Genomic DNA, 23,079 nt, shown 5'->3' on the forward strand with positions numbered 1-23,079 from the left:
TTTGTTCAGGTTGCGTTCCTTTACTCCACCCCCTGTATCTTACTGGTTTGTAGCCTAGTTCATCTGGATCCACCCTTTTTGTGGATAACCATGAGCAGGTTGGCTTTTTAATCCTCGTCATAACCGGCTAACGTGTATTACATATAGGCCTATTATTACTATTCACCAAAACATTTAGCCTTATTATATGAGTATAGTATCCATATCTAGACAACATCCTTACCTAAATTGGACCGATACTGTTTAGCCAATCCTATGTATGTTCTGCCACCCTTAGGCTATATGTAAACCACATAAGCCTATTTGCTATCCAAATAGGCAGAAACAAGTACAGATAGAAATTCTGTTCATAGGAATAGGCCTAATGGGGGTATTTGATGTAATTGATGTTTTAGGCAAAACAATTGTAGACATATTATATTAATATAAAGCATAATACACAATACCAAATAGGCTACATACATTAAAGGCTCAGAGATAACCATTATTTTTCTTTAATATTCCCCTTGCACGCTATGAAATTCTGGGTTCTGAGATAACTTTCAATTCGTTACATTAGGTGCACTCTGTCGATTCTATGCGCAGCAACTGCGCGGCTCCCTGAGAGAAGGTTAATTGGACACATTTGCAGAGCTTCATACTATCTGGCTTGACTGGATGTGTAGTCCTAACACCTTGCGCTTCGATCCTAGTCTGTGGTGAATTTGAAAAGCGCAACGCTGCGTTTTCAGACTTCTCCTCTCGTCCTCTAGTCACGTGCTCTTCCACACTTCCAACATGGCTTCCCCCAGTGACAGTTCTGAAAGCACTTTGAGGAAAAGACGTGTCGAGACATTGAAGACAGCGGTCAATGCAAGTGACAACGACCCACATGACGGAGAGGACACTTTCAAATATGAAGGGAAGAAGAAGAAAGGGATTTCATTGCAAACCGGGACGTACTGGCTCACTCGAATTGTGTTACTACGTTCCATCGCTTTCATTTACTGTAAGTGTTGTAGCAAGTTCGAACTCACTGACTAACTGATTGCCTTCATGTGGCTAAATAAAAAACTTGTTTTTGTTACTCTCATCAGTTCAATAAACTTGCATGAATTTGCATGATCATATTGTGGAATCGATACTGAATCGATACATCAAATGGACATTGAACTGTGAACTAACCTTATCCCATAAAAACACATGTAAATCGAGATCATCATTCATTTAACCAAATAACCGAAAAAAACATCCTCAATAAGTTTGTTCATAAACATTCACCTCATACATTCCAGTAACACCCCTCTCTCCCTGTAGTGGTTGCATTCAGTGTTGCCTACAACCAGAACAAGCAGCTGATAGGAGAGAGAGGGCTGATGCCCAGTAAAGACTACCTGACCAGTGTGAAGCGCTATGTGGGGGGTAAGATTGGCTCAGCTGCCCTGGCGTACACACCCTCCATCCTGTGGTTCCTGGAGTGGGGAGATATGGATGCCAACCTGGATGGCATCGCCCTGGTAGGCCTGGTGCTGTCAGGCTTTGTGCTGGTGACTGGCACTGCCAACATGGTGATCATGGCAACACTGTGGCTGCTCTACCATTCTCTAGTCAGTGTGGGTCAGCTCTGGTGAGTGAGACACACACACACACACACACACACACACACACACACACACACACACACACACACACACACACACACACACACAGACAGTTGTGTATGTAACATATCTCCAGTACAAGTAAGAAACACACATCAGACTAGCAACTTTGTCAATCATTGTCAGGGAACATTATAACCATCCCAACACTGATGTACTGTAGTTTGCTAATTAGTTAAACAAATTAGGGTGAATTCTGGCATACCCCACTTTATGGTCAATGCCATTTGTCTAATTGAGTTAACTCATTATCCACACTGTAATAGAGCATGTTTCATATTTTAGGCTGCTTAAATTACTAACATTTCTGTCACTTACATGTCATTTGATTAAGTGGTGATTGTAGCCTATACAGTATGAACTGGTTATATTGGTTATACATGCCTGGTACAGTACAGTATATATGCCCAAGCTGATATGTACATTAAGGGTGGTAAAGGAATCTGACACTTATTTAAAACAAATAATTATTAAACCTTTATTTAGTTAAGAACAAATTGTTAAACGTATCGACTAAGACAATGAAGGCAACTTGGCCGATATGTGTTGACAACAAACTTTGTTTGTCTCGATCTGTTATTTTAAATGAATTAGCCCATGAATAAATGAAGGCTATTTAATACAAAGTGGTACAGTAACAGTGCCTCTGTGGTTTTTGGACATTTCCAATGTTTTTTGTTTATGACTATGATCCTGAAAAAACATTGACCACCTTACCAAACCAACACTGATTCAAATCTGAAGGCACACAGATACATTTTATTTTCCCCTAAAAACTAATTCTTACCCTTTTCCCTCCTCCTTCCAGGTACTCGTTTGGTAAGTTAATCTCTTATCTCTATCAAGTGTGAGTGCTTCAAATTAATCGCAATATTCATCTGCACCTGGACCTAACAACCTTTCCTTTACCACACCTCAAGCACAGACCTTCTCCAACCTTTATGCAGCCACAACAGAACTCTTGTTGTACCCGCTCCTTGGTTGACCTATTGAATTTGCTCTGATGTGTTAATGTGATCTACCCCATAGAGGTTTTTGGGGGTGCTAACATTTCAATATGTAATCTTATCATGATAGAGTCAGTCGTCAAACCCCCTCACACCAGCCATGTGCCTCAGCTGATCCACTTTAACGCCTCTCATCAGGGTCTATATTGGTGTGTTGGCCAGGACATCAAAGCGTGTGTGTGTGTGTGTGTGTGTGTGTGTGTGTCTTATCTGTGTGTGTGTGTGTGTGTGTGTGTGTGTGTGTGTGTGTGTCTTATCTGTGTGTGTGTGTGTGTGAGCCTGCCTCCCAAACCCTGTGAACGCCCAGCCTCGGTAAACATCTGGGCCAGAACCCGGGCCAAACAAGGTTAGCAGATGTGTCTGCTTTAGGGGAGGCTAAATGCTAACTACCCAGGATTTCTCAGTTGCCAGCCCAAAAACTCTGATTCGATCACAGACTCTGAGGTTTATTGACGCTTAGGCTTAACCTTCCAAATGCGGTAATTGTGTTGAATCTAATCACAGCAGGAGAGGGTATAAATAGAAGGCTGGATGTAGGTCTCCAGTTCAGATAAGCAGCCAGGTCACTTTGGCTCTTTGATTGGTTAATGACACCTCTTGAGTGAGAGACGCCAGTCCGAAGTCTGTGGTCCCGTTCTGTGGTTCGCCTCTCACCATTCAGCCACACATCCCCTTCCATATCTCTGTCTCTCATCCCTCCATTTCTCTCTGTCTACGTCTATTCTGTCCATCTCTCGCCTGCCCACTATGCTGTGGTTGCAAGCGTGTCCACTGGGGTGAGGAGGAGAACGACAAAGAAAGTCTTTGTTTAGGGGGCAGCCGGCAGCTGCTATGGGGGTCCAATGGGGTCCAGCTGAAGAGAGAAGGCAGCAGGTGGGCCTGTGGGTAGAGCCCCTGGCTGACTTTACATCAGGCTGGTCTGTGAAGAGAACAACTCATGTTCAGGCAGCTACTACACATGTCTCGTTACAGAAAGAGTTCGATCAAAGTCGGCCATATTTGGTTATTCAAAGCATCCCTGGCGTCCTTGCTGTACGTAGGTCTTTAGAGCAGAGAGGACAGGGTTTTTAATGCAAAGTGGAATGCAAAAGGGGAGTATTTGCGTTTTTGTTATCCACATTTACTTCACCCTCAGGATATTACAATTTAATATTAGATATTACATTTTCTCTGTTTTCCATGCAGTGTTTGGGTCAAGATGTGGTGAGAGGTGGTCACTCGTGACTTATTTGGCTGTGTGTTTTTCACTTCTTTTACTTACTCCTGTCATGGATGCCCTTTCCCTGCCTATCTTTATCCCTCATCTGCTTTGATCTCAAACCCCTCCTCTCTCTCGGTGACACTTTTCTGCCTGGCTCTCCTTTTCCTTCCCAACCCCCCCTACCCCCCCCCCCCCCCTTCTCTCTCTCTCTGTCTCTGTCTCTCGATCAGTCTCTCTCTCTCTCTCTCTCTCTCTCACACACACACACACACACACACACACACACACACACACACACAGTGTGTCTGACTCCCCCTCTGTCTGAATTTTCCCTACCCTCTCTCTCTCCCCCCTTCCTCTCTCTCTCTCTCCAGGTTGGGAGAGTCAGCTGTTGGAGACAGGCTTCCTGGGGATTTTCCTGTGCCCAGTGTGGAGCCTGGCCCAGGTGCCCCCCCGCAGCCCCCCCTCCATCATCTCCATCTGGACCTTTCGCTGGCTCATCGTCCGCATCATGCTGGGGGCTGTGAGTCACACACACACACACACACACACACACACACACACACACACACACACACACACACTCAGACTCAGACACAACAACATCGGAGGAGCAATCTGATTTCACCTTTCAGATGTCAGTATGTGGAAAAACACGGGTGGACTTTGCCGTGTTTATATGACAAGTGTCTACCAGGCTTAGACACTTCCCTTTGGAAAAACCACCACCCAGAGCAACTCTGACAAGCATTGTAAATGCAAATATGAAACCAGTCAGTTGGGCAATTTGTCTGGCTGTTTTATGGGTTCCATAGCAGATACAGTACAGAACACTGAGCTAGCACTGTAACATGCCAAAACATGGGTGGGGATTAGGGGTGGGGGGGGGGGTGCCACGATTTTGAAGTATTTTTTCAATTAAGACCGTAAAGTGGAGCAACGAGGGGGCTGCATGCTCACTAGTCAAATCTGCCAACAATATGATTGGCTTAAGTGCTTACAACTGTAAAAAGCCCAAGCTGTTTCCCCAAGGCACAAAGTCATTACAGCATGTTTATTGAAACCAGAACAAAGACTAAGTCCCACCAGATATGGCCTAACCAATTACCAGCTTTAATAGCAGGGTAATTTTGGTTTTGTCTGTGTTAAGACTGCAAGTTGTTTTTGGATAGTCGAATTAATTTATTGTTCAGAAAATAGATTTTTTAAATGGAGAGTACAGTATATGATTGAACCTCTGTCCATGCGTTACTGTAGGTGATAGAGTTTAAATGTTACCAGTTTAGGAAAGTCTTAGGAAGTTTTATAGAATGACATTGAAGTTATAAAAAGGAAGGTCATCATCATTTAACGTTAAAGATCTGTCAGGGTGTGTTAGGGTTGGTCAAGGCGGGTTAGGGTTGGTCAGGGTGTGTTAGGGTTGGTCAAGGTGGGTTAGGGTTGGTCAGGGTGTGTTAGGGTTGGTCAAGGCGGGTTAGGGTTGGTCAGGGTGTGTTAGGGTTGGTCAAACTTGGTTAGGGTTGGTCAGGGTGTGTTAGGGTTGGTCAAGTTGGGTTAGGGTTGGTCAAGGTGTGTTAGGGTTGGTCAGGGTGTGTAAGGGTCTGTCAGTGTGGGTTAGGGTTGGTCAGGGTAATCTAGCCCTCAGATTGTGGTTCGCCACCGTTACCCTGCTGTTGACTTCTCCAAAGTGAAGAGGACTTGTAAACCTCATTATAAAGCAACCTAAGGAGAATAACATTCGTTCCAGGGTGCTTGCCGTCACAGAATGTATTAAAACCCTCTTCTTCCCTTGTATTTATTGATTTAGATTTAGTAAATTGACATTAAGCGCAGTCACAGTTGTGTCTGGATGATTTTGAATGGTGCTATTGAGGATGTCAGTATTCTTTGAAGTTAATTTCTTCTGAATTCATCTAAACAGATCATCTGTCTACCTCCATGTGTCTAGTGTGTTCTCTCCATTTGGGTGTTTTAATTCTTTTAGAAGTCAGGCCCTTCCTCACATGTTGAAAACATCCCTGAAGACATTCACTCTTCCCCTGTTCCTCCTCATTTGCTTTCACGTCATAAGGGAGGTGTGTGTGTGTGTGTGTGTGTGTGTGTGTGTGTGTGTGTGTGTGTGTGTGTGTGTGTGTGTGTGTGTGTGTGTGTGTGTGTGTGTGTGTGTGTGTGTGTGTGTGTGTGTGCGTGTGTGTGTGTGTGTGTGTGTATGCGCGTGCGCGCGTGCGTATTGTGTAAGCATCTCCTTTAGTTTGAGACAGAAGTGGTTAGCATCAAGAGGGTAAGCTCGGAAGGCTAAGTGTTGCTAATGAGAGCTGATGCAGAGGGCAGTGTCTGTGTTTAAACTGTGAAATATAATCAGGGCTCCAGTGGGCCAGCACCCCATGACTGGGTGTGATAGAGTTTAGACTTGGGCACTAAACTGTCCTGCACCATGCAAAGCAAGGCATCACATCTGAGGAAATGTAGTAAAGAGTACAAAGTGTGGGCAAAGAAATAATCCAAAGGCTTATTCTTTTGGCTTTTGGAGAGGATTTGGACTGAAGGGTGTCATCACGTTTGTTGGTCGACATATCTCATTGTTTTGTTGTTCTTCTTAGCAATTAGTCTCGTCACTGTTTTTGCTTCCCCTCTCAAGCTCTTGCTGATCGGATATTCAAAGCTGTCCAATGAAACCATGTTACAGTACTGATCGACCACTTTTTGAACAGGAAGTGTCTCCTGTTGGCCGTTGGTCTGGTTCGTTTCCATCAGTCCTTGTCTACTGGTTGTTGATGTGTTTTGAGGCTGGCCTCAGTCCAAACTGGCCTGCCTTCTCCTTTGTCTGAGCCCTGTTGATGGGGACTTGGGACAGTGGTTGGGGGAGCTACGTATGAAACGCTCATTGTTTCCCCAGTATTGAGAATTACCAATAGTGAGAGGTCAATGTACCATAAAGATTTGACACAGAATAAAAGGCTCACTGTTATATCGGTAATGTAGTTGATTCGTCCTGTGGAGAAACATATTGTTCATGTTTCTGCGTCTCTGGAAGTGTTTACAGTCTTCCTGTTTAGGCTCTTGGCAAGGCCCATCGGGCTGTACCTTTTTGGCTGTTGGCAGGGGTGTTAGGGCGTACCTTTCGGGGCTTGGCAGGAACAAGCAGAAAGCCCTGTCACTCTTATTTACCGTAGCATGTCAGAACAAACCATGACGCCAAATGAATGATTGCTAAATGAATGATTGCCAAATGAATTTCCTTTTTGGAGAGTAGAATATCCTAATATATATATATATATATTGTAGGATTTTCTTTTTTCCTTTGTTGCTGGCCTGGTCTTGGGTGAAGCTGGTATCGTATTGAAGAAAGTGGCAGCATTGGTTGCTGGTGATGGTGTGCATGTACTGTAGGCCAGGTAGAGTGAGAGAGAGTGTGAAAGAGAGATCAACATTCACTGAGAAAGTCCTGAAACAGTCTACCTTTCCATGAGAGAGAGAGAAAAGGCCAGGGCAGGGTGTGTTAGGCCTGGAAAGGCCAACCTTCTGAGCGTCTCGGGTCCGTCTAGGTCTAGGTATTGCTAATGACATCCTCAGGGCCTTCCCCTGCCCAGTTCTCTCTCTCTCTCTCTCTCTCTCTCTCTCTCTCCCTCTCTCCCTCTCTCCCTCTCAGAGCCTGACTTACAGCACTCCAAACCAGCGTTGACACGTCCACCACTCTCTCTTTTCCACCATCCTTTGTTTTATTGTCGGGAGCCAGCGTAAATCTCAGTGCACCTCTCAGACAGGAAATGGGGGGACTTGCTGGATGTCGTTGGCACATTTGCAGCAGCTCAAGCCTGTACCTGGAGGGCAGGAGTTGTGGTTCCGTTTCAGATGTGTGGATGGAGTCCAGGTTCTGTGGAACAAAACACTAACACACTAGTGTTTTATTGAAGTCACATGCACCAATTCAATTTGTCATGGAAAGGACTTTTTTTTATGATGACAAATTTCATGGGATAGTGAGTTTGTATGCCCGTTCAAAAAGATGTAGAATAAAAGTCTCACCATGTGTTATGATATTACAAATATTGCTACAGTATCACAAGGTACCATTGGATCAAAAAAACGAATCGGACCAAGAGATGGTTTTGTAACACTTAATGTCTTTGTAACAGTAAACATCTGAAAGCAGTCCTGAATTTCAACAGATGGACCCTTCCACTAAAAAGGCTGTTGAAATAACCTCCCCATTAACATTGCATTACTGTCATCCAGTCTCTAGGGGGAATTCTGGTAATCTCTATGGTCCAAATATGTGATAGGAATTGATGATACTCAGGACCTCATGACTGGATTTGATTATGGGCATTTTGGACATGTAAACACCCAACAAGTTATAACCAGAATCCAATGTCCTGATAACCCCAATTTGGCTAACGAAGTTTAACAACATTATTGCACATTCCATGCCCCATGACAAGCAGATGTGTCAATATTGACAGTCTCATGTCCTGCGAAGCGCATCAATGCTTATTTTATTTGCTTATAAACAGAGTGATTTCCTAGAGCAGTTTTCCTGTATTCCTGTTGCTTCTGAAATGTACCCTACAATTGCTTGTCTTTAGTTGAAGCCACAGGGTTTTGCTTTCAGTGTAGTCGTCCCCTCAACAGAAATTAGGATTTGAGCCAGTGACCCCAAATGGCTCTCTCTAGTCATGGCACCAGCCCTCAGTGTATATGTGAGCACATTTTGATTGCACATTGGTAGGACAGACTAGCACTTTAAGCCTCAGCATCCATGATTGTGTTCCAGGTTTCCCCTCTGCAGTCTCCTATGAGGAGTCGTGTCCATATTCTGTCATTTAGACGGATCACATTTTATTTCCTTAACCATAATGTTTCATAAGAACCGTTGTGGTTCACCATTCCAAGTCCGTCCTACAGTCAGCGTCATTCAACCCCTAACTTTGACCAGGGCTGCTCTCTCTCTCTTTCTCTCAGCTTTTACTGCTGCTCAAATTGCAGTTCTCCTATTGTGTAAGAGTGAGTTATTACCCCCTAAGAACTGTTGTTTCGATCTGTCTTAGTCTTTCAAGGCTCTCATTCCTCTTCTCTTTTGGCCCCTGGCTCTGTATCTGCGGAACAAAACACAAGCTATCGTTGAAGTTTGCCGTTGCACGTTGTTAGAATGTGTCACTGACACAAACCCATCTGCTAGTGTTTAAATAGAACGGTGGGATGGCTGCTGCTTTATTGCCCAGCTGAGATGGGGAGGATAAGTAAGTGGTGGACAAGGGGTGGGTGGGGGGGGGGGGCGGTCATTTTCACATTAGTGGATCACATTTTTCCGAGGGGAAAATACATTCCCGGACCCCTTATTAGATTATTGTGTAATGTCATAGATGCAAGAATGCTATCTGATAAATGGCAAAGGTAACCCATGAATTAGCTGCTAGCGTCAGTGTACCCCCACCCTCCATCCCTCCACCCCCCCACCACTCCCTGGGGGTGTATCAGCCTGCAATATGGATCATGATAATACACATTAACCTCTTTTATTCCGTGGGCAGGACAAAGAGCGGGGGCCTTGGGACCGGGGCCTAGGGATGCAGGAGAGACCGTGGACAGGGTGAATGCTACTAAGTGGAGCTAATTTAGAGTTCTGAGCTTCTTGGCTCTCAGCAGTGTACCTCCCACGTAGGTTTTAGATGGTCTCTATAGGCATCCAAAGGGTAAAACACAGGGGGGAACAAGTTGTGGTAGGGGAAGTACCGTGCTGGTATCTGTCCTCACAACCAGTCCTAATGGGTTCAGAAAGCTTCAATACAAGAATAACAGGACCTACTGTAACATCTGCTTTGGAAAGAGATGGATTACTGAAGAGGGCTTTTACTTTGTGTCTCCTCCTCTCTCTCTCTCTCTCTCTCTCTCTCTCTCTCTCTCTCTCTCTCTATGTCACTCCGACTTGCCTTTTTGCTCTGTTCTTTTTCAGAGACGCTTTTTTATTTCCTAGAATTGAAGATTAAATCAGGGCCAAATAGATTAATCACGGCACAATCCAGCTCTTTCTCCTCACTTGTCCTTCCTCGTTTTTCTCCTCTTAATTTTGCTCATCTGTTCATCTTTAATGTGATTACACACATTAAAGACAGATTAATGTCTGTCAATGCACAGGCAGAAAATGGCCTCTTCTCCTCTCTTGGCTCTTCGCTGTGGTCGGGTAATTCAATCGGTGATAAGGTGACTTGAGCACTCCGCACGGAACCAGCTGCACACGCTGGCTAGGCTATCATGACCACTTTGGATTTATAAGGCTAGTTTCCCGGACACGGAGTAGGGCAAATCCTAGACTAAAAAGAGTCTTTAATGGAGATTTTATATTGAGGGCTGGCTTCCCCGACACAGATTAAGTCTAGTCCTGGACTAAGTAAAATTTGCTATAGTAAATCTCCATTGATGATGCATTTTAGTCTAAAACTAATCTTAATTTGTGTCCGGGAAATGAGCCCATAGAGTATGTAAGGTATGTCTGTCTCAAATAATGTGACAAACATTTCACTCATATCCCCATTGGTTGGAAAATAGGGCAAAGGGGTGGCCCATAAAGATTGAATACCTGTAGTATTAGTTTTGAGAACCACATATTGACAAATGTGCAACGAATTTCAAATAAGGTGGAAACAGTGGCACAGTAAGGTATTGTAACTGACACACACACACACACACACACACACACACACACACACACACACACACACACACACACACACACACACACACACACACCAAACACACACACACACACACACACACACACACACTATGGCCGTGCGGTATGATGTAAAGTTCCATTGTACATCAAGAGATGGATGAAAGAGAGGAGGTGGAAATCACATTAGTCCAGTAGAATCTTCCCTTTCTCTCCTCTTGTCAATACAACAAGCCTTCTCTTCATCTGTCTGGACAATACCACAATTTACGAGGGCTTGAATAGAGACAGTTTATTCAAACACAACAAATTGATTTTTTGCATCAGCTGTACACAAATGTTTATTCTCCCAGAAATTACCAACATAAAGACACTTTATGAAACAGGTCCTTTTCAGAATCCCTCTGGAGAAACGGCTTTGAGTGGTGGAGTATGAACAGCTATTCTCAGACCAGCTTCCCTGGCCATCAGGGGGGAGATTCTTTCGGAGATAAATGTTTTGACGCAGGCAAATAATATCATATAGCCTACTGACGTGCATCTTTCTAATTTAAATAGTTTGGTTTTTAGTGATAGCACACCATCCTGTCATGGGTTCATTTAAGATACATACGATTTTTTTTGTTTTTTTAAAGAAGTGATTGAGCTTGGTAATGCAGTGTATCGAAATATTATTAGGCCTGAAGTTCAAGTTTCATGCTCATTTAGTGGATGTTAAATTAGATACAGACTTTATTACTGTTCTTGGTCAATTGGAACAGTATGTATAGTTTGATGTTTGTGATTCGATGTACTGTATGCTCTCTTATGTGATTCGTTCCAAGTTTATGACCTGTAAAGCTTACAATATTTGCCCTTCACAATCCCAACAAGAAATCCACCAATAAAGGGTTCATAAAGGTATGTTTAAGATGATTGATTGACAGGTCCTCCTCCTCTCCTCCGCAGGGTCTGATCAAGATCAGAGGGGACCGCTGTTGGAGAGACCTGACCTGCATGGACTACCACTATGAGGTGTGTGTGCATGCGTGCGTGTGTGTGTGTGTGTGTGTGTGTGTGTGCGCGTGTGCGTGCGTGTGTGTGCGTGCGTGCATGCATGGTGGTTCTGATCACATGTTGTGAGGTTTTAAAATTTGTGGGATTCAGCTGACCATATCAAGTTAAATCAGATTTGATTCAATTACCCCATTATCTGTTTAAAGCTTAGGCTAACTAACATATCATCCAGATCAGATTTGACTTACTGTAAGGTTAGGTGTTGAACATGTGCTTGTGTGTCTGTTAGTGTGTAAGTGTATGTCCCTGCCTGTGTGTATTTGCATGTGTGTGCGCACCTGTGTGTGTGTGTGTGTGTGTGTGTGTGTGTGTGTGTGCGCACCTGTGTTTGTGTGTGTGTGTGTGTGTGTGTGTGTGTATGTGGCGAATTTAGAAGAGAGAGAGAGATGGTTGTAATAGAGTCATGTGTGTGTGTATCGCTCATTCACATCCTATCATTAGGACTTCCCCTTCTGCTGTGTCATGCTGCTGACTGATTATCCTAAGCAGATGATCCTTATCAATTGCCTGCCATCGATAAGTGGATTAAACTAACCACTTTATTGACCATGGCCTCCTGTGCCTTCTTGTCCTTACCTCCCCGTGCCACGCTGCTGTATTTGCTGCCCCTGACTCACTGGAAGGGGGAGGGGGGGGTGGGGGAGGGGGGGTAGTCTTTATTTAGGATTGGCCAACGTACTGTTGGGCCCCCTGGACCTGGCAGGGTATCAGGGAAACCCGTAGGTGGTAAGGATGAACAGAGTTGAGATGACTCAGTGGTATGGAAGGAGAGGGGCATAGGAGACGTAGGGGGCTGTTGCTCTGCCCTGTGGAGGCGCTAGCTATGTAGAGTCTTTCTGACTCCTTTCGGACTAAGATTTAAGATGCATTCAGCTGCAAAAAGTGCTGTTGTTTACTCGGTGGGTGACGAGGTATTTCCAAAAGCACATGAAGGCTCAGCGCTCAAAACAATATGGGAAACAACTGACCAACCAACCGACCAACCAACCAACCACTGCTTGAGGACTAATAAATCATCCAGTCTTTACCCAGACCGTCTCTCAGACCTGCCAGGCCGCCATGTTTGCTTTTCCCCATAGGAGGGAAACCCACAGTGCTATGTCATCCCTAGCCCAGAGCACTGGGAGCATCCTCTAATTAAAGCAACCCGGAATACACTACTGTGTCCTTTGGGACTGGCTGGGATGGCTGGCTGGGACACCCAGCCACACCCCTAGTGTGTGACAACGTTCCCTAAATTGCTCTATGTTATTGGGATGCAGGGAGGCTGGTGGAGGTAGACATTGGAGGACAGGCTCATTGTAGTGCATGGATTGGAATGAGGGAATGGTCTTCATTGATAAGGATCATCATAGTATTCCTCATTGCAATCCATGCATTACGATTAGCCTGTCCTCCGATGTCTACCTCCACCAGCCTCCCCTGCTCTACAGCCCCCCCTGTATGTCCAGCTCTGTCCTACCACCAGCCAGCCTCATTGATAACTAGCTAATTAGTCACTAGCTAATAGTGTACTGTTAACTAATAGTAGCTTATAGTAAATGCAGCAACTTATTCTCTGCACCTGACTATGCTGGACAGGTCTCCATACACAGAGCCAGTCCTGGCATATCTCTGTTTCCACTTGCTGTGTGGATTTCCCATTAACTGGAAAACCTTTTTATTTGTGTGGTGGTCAACATCATGACTCACTCATTGTGATGTCTTTATGCCTGTCTGTTAAAGCACGGCTGTAGAAAGTTATGCCGTTGTTTTAAAGCCCGGCTGTGGAAAGTTATAGGCTTTTAAGAGCAGTGATATGAAGGGCAGACTGGCTGAAATGTTGCAGTTGATTTGAGTTAGCTGTGTGTTCAGTGCCCTAATTTGCTGGCAACATTTGAATATACTGTACATACAAGGAACATGTGAACATACAGTACATTCAAATGTCAAGGCTATATTACAAGTCTTATTAAGTATGAAAACTAGTGTAGTATGGCTTCCAATTTGTAGACCAGATTTTCTGATAAACTCTTTCGAATTCCTTTGTGTGTGTGTGTGTGTGTGTGTGTGTGTGTGTGTGTGTGTGTGTGTGTGTGTGTGTGTCTGTGTGTGTGTGTGTGTGTGTCTATACATATTAGTGTCCGTTAACATATGTTCTACGGCTCCCTACTCTATCATTGTAACACAGGGCATTGCTGAATCAAAATGCTGCATAACATGCCTGTCTCCATTCCTGCAACTCCCAGCCCCAACCCCAGCCCCAGCCCCAGCCCCAGCCCCAGCCCCAGCCCCAGCCCCAGCCCCAGCCCCAGCCCCAGCCCCTCCTCCCCCCTCTGGCCGGCTCTCTCCTAAGGGTCCCTGGGTGTGAGTTGTGGAGGGTCGAATCCTGGAACTCAAAGGCCCCTGTGTGCATCATAACCCCCCATATCTGAGTCTGCTGAGGGGGACACACAGGGCTTCTATTCAGCCAGAGTGAGCCTTAACTCAATACGTGTTCAACTGTATAACCCTCTTCTGGGCCAAGGTGATGGGGACCTGTCTAGAATATGTCTCTGGCCAATTACTGGTCAGCCAAGTTGGCTATTGGGATGAAGAGCGCTTGAATAAACCCCTAGTATAATTTTAAACATGCATATAAAAAGAAAGGAGATTTTTCAGTTTATTCCAAGTTGTTTGGTGTCTAACCTGGAATTCCGGGTTGTTTAGACTGGGATTAATGGAAAAGCATATTAAGGGAGCAGTCCATAGCCTGAGGACTCATACGTACCTACCTCCATGCAGCCCAGTCTCCCAGTGCAAACATCACACCGCTCAAACTGTCAACACCCTCGGGGGGTAAAGCAGACTGCCCCCCTCCCCCCCCTGCCTGCTAACACCACCTCACCGGAAGCTCCAGGCGCCAGGTGAGGCCTGACTGCCCCTCCTTCCCCTGCCCCCCCCACCCCCGCCCCCCCCCCCCCCCCCGGCCCACACCCCTGCTCCACCACACTGGTCCCTTTTAGCCATGACAGGGCAGGGCTGCCGGCAGCAGTGCATGCTGGGAGTGGCGCTCTGTGAGTCTTTTTGAGTGGGTAGGCTGGGGGGGGGGGATGTTTTGTTTGTGTTGGGTTGTTTTCTCTGTAAGGGCGCCGGGGGTGTGTTTGGTTATCTGAGGTTGTAGGCTCTGTGCCCTAGGCTGTCCAGGGGTGTGGTGGTCCACAGACCTCTATATAGGCTACCCCCGCTCCCCCTCATCCCTGGCCCAGTCTACTACCCACTGTGCCCACCCCACCCCACCCTACTGCCCTGCTCTGAAAGACCTCTCTGAGGATGGACTGTTTGGATGGGATTACCGTCATCTAAATAAGGCACTGTCTTTACATAGCCCAATGTTCCCCAAGGGGTGGTTGTATATATGCCTCCACTACACCACTTTGTGACAGGCTTTTATGCCAAAGCAAACTGAGGAAAGAAACACATTCAGTTTCATATTTAGGATCACATAAGCCTTGTGTTTGCATACATTGTCACTGGGGCAGTCTTTCTTTATGTACAGTAGCCGCTGTGTGAAGGGAGTGATGGTCAGGTCCCACTGACGGCCCTGATGCAAATGCAGTTGCTGGAGCTGGATCCATGCAAACTTGGACGTCCTGTCATCAGGTGTTATCTGTGATGGTATGCACTTGGCTGCTAATCTGTAACTTTATGCAAACACCTCCGACTGTCGTGATGCTCACACACATGTCCTCTGGCAACAGCTGGTTCTCTGTGGCTCAGTTGGAAGAGCATGGCGCCACCGTAGCAACGCTACGGTTGTGGGTTGGATTCCCAACGGGACCATATATACAAGACATGTACTGTATACACTCACTGTACCTGAAAGTCGCTTTGGATAAAAGCGTTAGCTAAATGGCATACATACCACTTGTGGTTGATATCACTCCTCATTCCATCTATTACAATGAGCCCGTCCTCCGATTTCTCCCTCAACCAGCCTCCACTGATATGTATGTGCTGAATATACAGCATCATGCATCTGTATTTGAATATTGTTCCTTGGCAAAACTAGTCGACACAGAATGGCTCCCTCCCTGACCTGGAAGTAGTCACTCTGTGTGGTGACCTCAGGGGGACGTTTGGTGGACCCTTAACCCTATCTGTCTGTGGCTATTGTTGTCCCATTGTCTTGCCCCGGCTCTGTGGTGTAAGCAGGAAGGATGTGGTTGGTTAGACTCTCCTCCTCTAGGCTCTGCTCCTCACCCCACAATGAGGCACTGACTCCAGGCTCTTGCTCTCTCATATTCTCCCTGGAGACCTAAGGAGAACACTGGTGTTTACCACATTGTCCCAATTCCATGTGTGTGTGTTTGCCTGTTTTTTGATTCTCTCTCTCTCTCTCTCTCTCTCTCTCCCCCCCTCTCCCCCCACCCCTCTCATCCAGACTCAGCCGGTTCCTAACCCCATGTCGTACTACATGCACCGTTCCCCATGGTGGTTCCACCGCTTCGAGACATTGTCCAATCACTTCATCGAGCTCATCGTGCCCCTCTTCACATTCCTGGGCCGCCGGATGTGCATCGTCAACGGATCGTTGCAGATCTTCTTCCAGGTGATTCGCTAGACCAGTGATCTTCAATCCAGGTCCTTTTTTTTTTTTTTGCCCCAGCCTAGTGCTACAGTATCACACCTGATTAAGCTATAATCAACTTATCTTAAAATAAAGCTTGATTAGCTGAATGAGGTGTGTCAATGCTGAGATGCAGGACAAAAGCCTGGAGTACTGTGGCTCTCCAGGACCTTGATTGAGGATCACTGCTGTAGGCCCTGGTCTATGGTCTGTTTTAGCGTTTGTGCCCATAATGGGTTAGGTTAGGATTGAGGTAGGGTGAGCTGAACCTAGATCTGTGCCGAAGGATAACCTCTACCTTAGTGGCACTCTGTCGTCTCAGTGCCCCCTAGTGGAGCCACTGTGATCCTCATGGCTGTAGTGATGGCTACTGTAGTACTCTTGTCTTGAGTATCAATTATTATTTTCGCTGGTATGAATTTAAGGGTTTTCCAGGAGCTGTATAGATACATGAACACCCAGATATTACTTTATCTCTCTTTGTATAAACCTTTACCATAATTATAGTCTCTCTTCCCCTACCCCCCCCCCCCCCCCCCCCCCCCCATCCCCATGCAGGTGACGTTGATAGTGAGTGGGAACCTGAGCTTCCTCAACTGGCTGACTATGGTACCCAGTCTGGCCTGCTTTGATGACGCGTCTCTGGCCTTCCTGTTCAGCTCGGGCCGTGGGGCCAAGCAGGCCGTACTGGACCTCCAGGCTGAGGAAGCCGCGGGACGGACCCTTAAACCCACCAGAGGTACCCTACATAGACACACCTCCATGAGCCTTACCTCTTACTGACTAGAGGTAAAGGCCTTATACTAGTGCCTTAGAGTACACACACACACACACACACACACACACACGCACACGCACACACACACACACACACACACACACACGCACACACGCACACACACACATACATACACACACACACACACACATACATACACAACTTACCACTCCCATGTCTCAGACACAATTTAAAGGGGAGGAAACCAACAGGGACTGATGGATTGTGGATATATTCCTGGAATTCTGGGTATTTGGGAGGAGGAACCTGCCAGCCGGCCAAGCACCTAGCCAGGTCAGGTAGTGTTTCAGCAGCCTTGATATCCTGTCTGGATGTTTTATAGTTCTGCCTAATGATGGCAGAGAGGAGCTATTAGACCCAGCCCCGGTCTACTGCCTCAGCCTGGCTACCGCTCCACAGGGTACGGCTGATGACTATACCAGTTGCTGTGTGTGTGCGTGCCTGCGTGCGTGTGTCTATGGTCCCCTACCTTATTGGAGTCTTCCACCCCCCAGCTCCAACAGTCACACCTGCAGGCACATCTGCAGGGCAGATGCTGCAGGGGGAGGCAGGGCAGATGGATCAGGCTACTGTATGGGTGAGGCAGGGCATCTGGAGCAGGGTGAAGGGGGAGGCAGGGTATCTGGAGCAGGGTGAAGGGGGAGACAGGGTATCTGGAGCAGGGTGAAGGGGGAGGCAGGGTATCTGGAGCAGGGGGATGCAGGGCAGATGGAACAGGGTGCAGGGTGAGGTAGGGCAGATGGAGCAGGCTGCAGGGGGAGGCAGGGCAGATGGTAGACGTGGGTGGTGGCAGGGGGAGGCAGGGCAGATGGTAGACGTGGGTGGTGGCAGGGGGTGTTGGGGTTCAGGCCATCAACACAGATGTGACTGGGTATGTAAAAGAACAGGAGTTTGGGGAGAGTGGGGATTAGCACAGGGACAGCTGAGGAGTGAGAGGAGAGGAGAGAGAGGGGAGAAAGAAGAGAGACAGCTGGAGATTATGTCCTGTATGTGAGCAAAGCTGGTTAGTTGAGGCACAGAGTGGATTTAAGTGAGAGGTTGAGAGAGTGCATATTTAGGTTTTTAGAGTTGAGTGGGCATGTGGTTAAAGCACAAATAGTGGACTTTTCTAATTGGTCTCCCAGGAATTACTAATGGCTTTTATGTTGAGTAATATGTAACTTAAGTGGGTATAAAATGTCCTATTACCCGCAGTATGTGTGTGTGTGTTTTTTTTGGTCCTTTTGTGAGACTGTAAAACTCAGTTGTTTAACTGAAACAACAGGTATAGTAGGGTTGTGATGAATGGTTTTAGCAGACTTGGGCCTGGCTGCCCCTGCTCTGCCAGACAGGTAGGAGGGATTTGGAGCTGTCTGCTCCTCTGGTTGTCGAAGCACTCCATGACCTCATAGACAAAGCCCCCCCTCTCTGGAACTGCCAAAGGGAGCCCATGTGCCTTCAATACACACATGCATGCACACACATGCATACATACACACACACACCGCACACAAATGCTTGCACACGCAGGCATACGCACACAGACACAGACACACACACACACACACACACACACACACACGTTCTCCCATTTTATCACGTCCTTCCTGTACTGTAGGTATGATGATCCGGCGGTTGGTGAACGTGGCTCTGGGCGTTCTGATTGGTTTCCTGAGCGTTCCCGTAGTGATGAACCTGCTGAGCTCCAGACAGGTGATGAACACCTCCTTCGACCCGCTCCGTATTGTCAACACCTATGGGGCCTTCGGCAGGTACAGCTTCCTACGTCATCCTCCTCTTCTCCCCTCCTCCAGTGTCCCCTCTTCCTCCCCTGTCTCTCCATCTCTCCTCCTCCTCCCTACACTCTCTGTCTCTCCTCTCTCCATCTCTCCTCCTCCCCCCTGCTCTCTCTGTCTCTCCTCTTCCTCCCTCCTCTCTCCTCTCTCCTCCTCCTCCCCCCTACTCTCTCTGTCTCTCCTCCTCCTCTCTCCGTCTCTCCTCCTTCTCTCCATCTCTCCTCATCCTCAATGCCTCCTACTGTACGCCTCGCTCCTGTCTCTTTTTCTATCCCTTCTTTTCTCTTCTTATTTATGTTCTTCTTCACCCTTCCCTCTGTGCTCTTCTCTCTCTTTACTCTTCATTATTGTTACTGTAACTCTCACACTCCCTCCCTAACTCTCTCCTTGTCCATCTTCCCTTTTCCCACTCTCTCTCTCTCTCTCTCTCTCTCTCTCTCTCTCTCTCTCTCTCTCTCTCTCTCTCTCTCTCTCTCTCCGCAGCATCACTAAAGAGAGAACCGAGGTGATTCTCCAGGGCACGCTGAGCATTGACCCCAACGACCCGGAAGCAGTGTGGGAGGAGTACCAGTTCCTGTGTAAGCCCGGGGACCTTAAGAGACGGCCCTGCTTCCTCTCCCCCTACCACTATAGGCTAGACTGGCTCATGTGGTTCGCTGCCTTCCAAGTAAGAGACCTGGAGCTTAATTTTACTTCCTGGAATAGTGGTTTGATTATGAGTTTTGCATTACAGGAAGTAAATAGAAGTTTGTCATTAGGATATCTATGAGGCTTTAATGCACAACATAATCCTATTTTGGGAGCATACTTATGGAGGATTGATGAGAAATATGCTTTTTAAATTAAGTAATCCTTTAACAAGGACTCTGCAAGGCTACTGTAATAATTGACTGGGTCAGTTGGACATAGTCTAGGAATTATTTTTGTGCTTTGGACGTGTGCATCCTCATCTCCCTCCAAACTGTCCAAACTGATCCTGGGTCTGTTGTTGGGGTCAACTTCTACGTCAAGCACAGATAAACAGGGTCATGAAGTGCATACAGTAAATATCCACTAGGGGGCTCTAGTCTCCCTCTCATTTCACCTCTGCCCTACTATACATCCCTCAATGGACACGTCCTCAGCTAACACACCACCCTGGTCCAACTCTGGACCCAGACATTCTAGCTGCTCTGAGAGTCATTTCCTGTTTAAGGGCCAGCAGTCCACATTATACAAATCTCCTGCTGTTAAACCTGCTAGTGCTCGCTCAGGTGTGTGTGTGTGTGTGTGTGTGTGTGTGTGTGTGTGTGTGTGTGTGTGTGTGTGTGTGTGTGTGTGTGTGTGTGTGTGTGTGTGTGTGTGTGTGTGTGCTCTCTCTCACACACACACACACACACACACACACACACACAAACCTGCTAGGGCTCTCTCAGGTGTAGTTGTTTTTAATGTCCCCTTCTCAGGGTATAGGGCTCCCTGCTGGTTCACATCCCAACCCTAAACTCAATGTGGAACTGAAACCCCTGGTCAGACATTTGGCAGAAGGGAAGGTTTATAATGCCACACACACATCCACGTAACAACAACAACAACATCCACAACAGGACTTTTTTTTCTCAGTGAACTTTGATCTCTCTTTCTCTCTCTCTCTCTCTCTCTCTCCCTCTCTCTCTCTCTCTCTCTCTCTCTCCCTCTCTCTCTCTCTCTCTCTCTCTCTCTCTCTCTCTGCCTCCCTCTCTCTCCCACTCTCTCCCTCTCTCTCTCTCTCTCTCTCTGTCTCCCTCTACCAGACCTATGAGCAGAATGAGTGGGTGATCCACATCGCAGGAAGACTGTTGGCCAACGACACCTCAGTCCTCTCCCTGATGGAGCACAGCCCATTCCAGGGTAGAGAAAACCCCAAGTAAGACACACACACACACACACACACACACACACACACACACACACACACACACACACACACACACAGACATACACACACACAGAGGTGGTGCTTCATCCCAGTAGTCTACAAAAGTCTGGTTGTTTTGACTCTGAGCAACCACTTTGAGATGCTCTATGAAAAACGCTTTAATAAAATGTATTATGATTACTACTACAGTAGCCTCCTCCCCTGTCGTATGTCCTTTCTCTGCACCAACATGAACCAACTGGACATAGGAAAGAGGAGAGGAGAGCTGATGCCACTTCGATAGATAATTGAGACGCACTCTTGATTTACCAATGATCAGCGGAGAGAACCTGTTCTCTCCGCTGTTCTCCCTAACGTGGTTCTGTGTGATAAATGAAGAGGGAGTAGATCCAGTCATGTATCACTCGTTTAGTACATGTGTACTTTCATTTCATTTTCCCTCTAAAACTACCAGCTGTTGCCGTGGGAGACAGCTGCATGTACGGCGTAGCTAATCTTGGCGTTCTGTCTGGGGAGCTGGAATGGAAGTTACTGGAGTGTGTGTGTTTGTGTGCGTGTGTGTGTGCGTGCGTGTGTGTGTGTGTGTGCGTGTGTGTGTGTGTGTGCGTGGCGTACGTGTGCATGTGTGCATGTGTGCAACGCCCTCCATACTGACATTCCTCGTTCTCTACCGCCCTCTTGTGGAATGTCCTCCTCAGCTATGAAATAGTTTGTATTCTCTCCTCACGTAGCCTGACCATCTCTTCTTCTTCTTCTTCTTCTTCTTCTTCTTCTTCTTCTTCTTCTTCTTCTTCTTCTTCTTCTTCTTCTTCTTCTCCTCTCCTCCCTCTCTCCCCAGGTGGTTACGAGGAGAACACTACAGGTATAAGTTCAGCCAGCCAGGCAGTGCCAGTGCAACCGAGGGGAAATGGTGGCTGAGGAAACGCATTGGCGCCTACTTCCCTGCTGTGAACCTGGAGGGCCTCAGGAAGTACTTCCAGTCCAGGAACTGGCCCCAGCCAGACAGGCGCTGACCGTTGACCCCTAGAACCGACTGACTGTGTGATCGATGGATGCCTGAGACACACAGAGGTCTTCCGTCCTGATGTCAAAATCGGAATGAAATACGTTTATGACAGGGAGTACTGTATGTGTTATGTCATGGCAAGGAGCGATCATCGGAGACACCTGATATCGTGATTGGTAATGTGTGAAAATGATTGTTAATTTTGCACCTCTGATTTGCTTGTGTGGAGCTTGTCATGTTTTTATGAATGTTATAGGTTCTCTGTTACTAGTGAATGATGACCAGTCTCTTTCATAGCGTATTCGGTTGCCATGCAGGGATATGCCACTATGCCAAAGGTGCTTTGTTACAAAAGAGAAATGAAGAGATGAGACCCTGTCCATGTTGGATTCTGGTCCAACACAGAATGACAGACTGTCAGACCAAGATTGGCTATGACAATGACCACACATGTTTGACTGAACATTCCCAAACCTGTGTGTCTCTTTGACAATAAAAAGCTTTATTTTGTGAAAATTATAGTGTCTGAGTTCAGATTGTCTGCCACTGTCAGCTTACCCAATTATTTACACATCCAAAATGCAGAGATAAAATACTGCCGTTCCCAGTTTACCAGAAACATTTTTGAATGCTGTCCTCATTATTGTTGTTATGAAAGTTGTTGTTGTTAAGTGTTGGGCCTGTATGCCTTTTGTTATGGATATCTGACGGGGAGCCAATGAATAAATTATTAAAGGGACAGTTATCAGCGATATCTAAGAGAGTAGCTGTCATCTTGCAGGAGTGTGTTCAGCCTACAGAGAAGCTATGGGAAAGAACCCTGTGGAGCATTGCACCTTATGTCCCACCATGCATCTCTCACACAGCATGATCATAATAATGGTCTCCTCCTCATCAAAAAATACCTGACATGTTTTTTTTTCTCCATTGTACTATAGACCTACATGTTGTGAATTGTCTATTTGATATTAATACACTGTTTAATATACACTATGCATCTTGCATTGGTTACTTACATGTGCATGACAACTGTATGTGGCTTTGTTATAATTGGCCAAGACTGCTGTCAAAATATACTAGGTACACATGCATAAATCATGCTGTCTTTTTCCTAGACGTCATCTAGCTAAATATTTCCTATTATAATAAGCTATGGTCGTCATGCCTTATCTCACAAATTCAACAATTTGTCAGATACTATATTACCAAAAATAGTAGCCAACTTAACATCTTTATTAATAGGTAGAACTGTATATAATGAAATGCTCCCTATACCTTTAAACGCACCAACACTCCGACAAGTAGGAGCGATGCTCTCCAGCTGCGCGCGATGTAGAACGTGCGCGCTAAAACTGTGTGCTTGTCTTCGATTATCCGAAGTAACCGTGCGCCAAGGTACACGTAAGTGCTCTAGGGTGTAGTGCGGGAGAGAGAGGAAGA

General features: G+C 46.4%; 1 protein-coding gene across 1 annotated transcript; it reads left to right on the top strand.

Annotated features, from left to right (window-relative positions):
- Positions 1-777: 777 nt before the first annotated feature.
- On the top strand, positions 778-22,206 carry lmf1 (lipase maturation factor 1; the record flags this gene model as incomplete). The annotated part of the gene is made up of 11 exons (XM_083687350.1): positions 778-988; positions 1,297-1,606; positions 2,449-2,459; positions 4,223-4,371; positions 11,467-11,532; positions 15,977-16,144; positions 16,721-16,901; positions 18,559-18,712; positions 19,220-19,403; positions 20,509-20,621; positions 21,472-22,206. The coding sequence occupies 11 exons, from the start codon at positions 778-780 to the stop codon at positions 21,644-21,646; spliced, it is 1,722 nt and encodes a 573-aa protein (XP_083543476.1). The 3' UTR covers positions 21,647-22,206.
- Between the last annotated feature and the right edge of the window lie 873 nt (positions 22,207-23,079).

Source organism: Argentina silus (assembly GCF_951799395.1).
Source record: "Argentina silus genome assembly, chromosome: 16".
Lineage (NCBI taxonomy): Eukaryota > Metazoa > Chordata > Actinopteri > Argentiniformes > Argentinidae > Argentina > Argentina silus.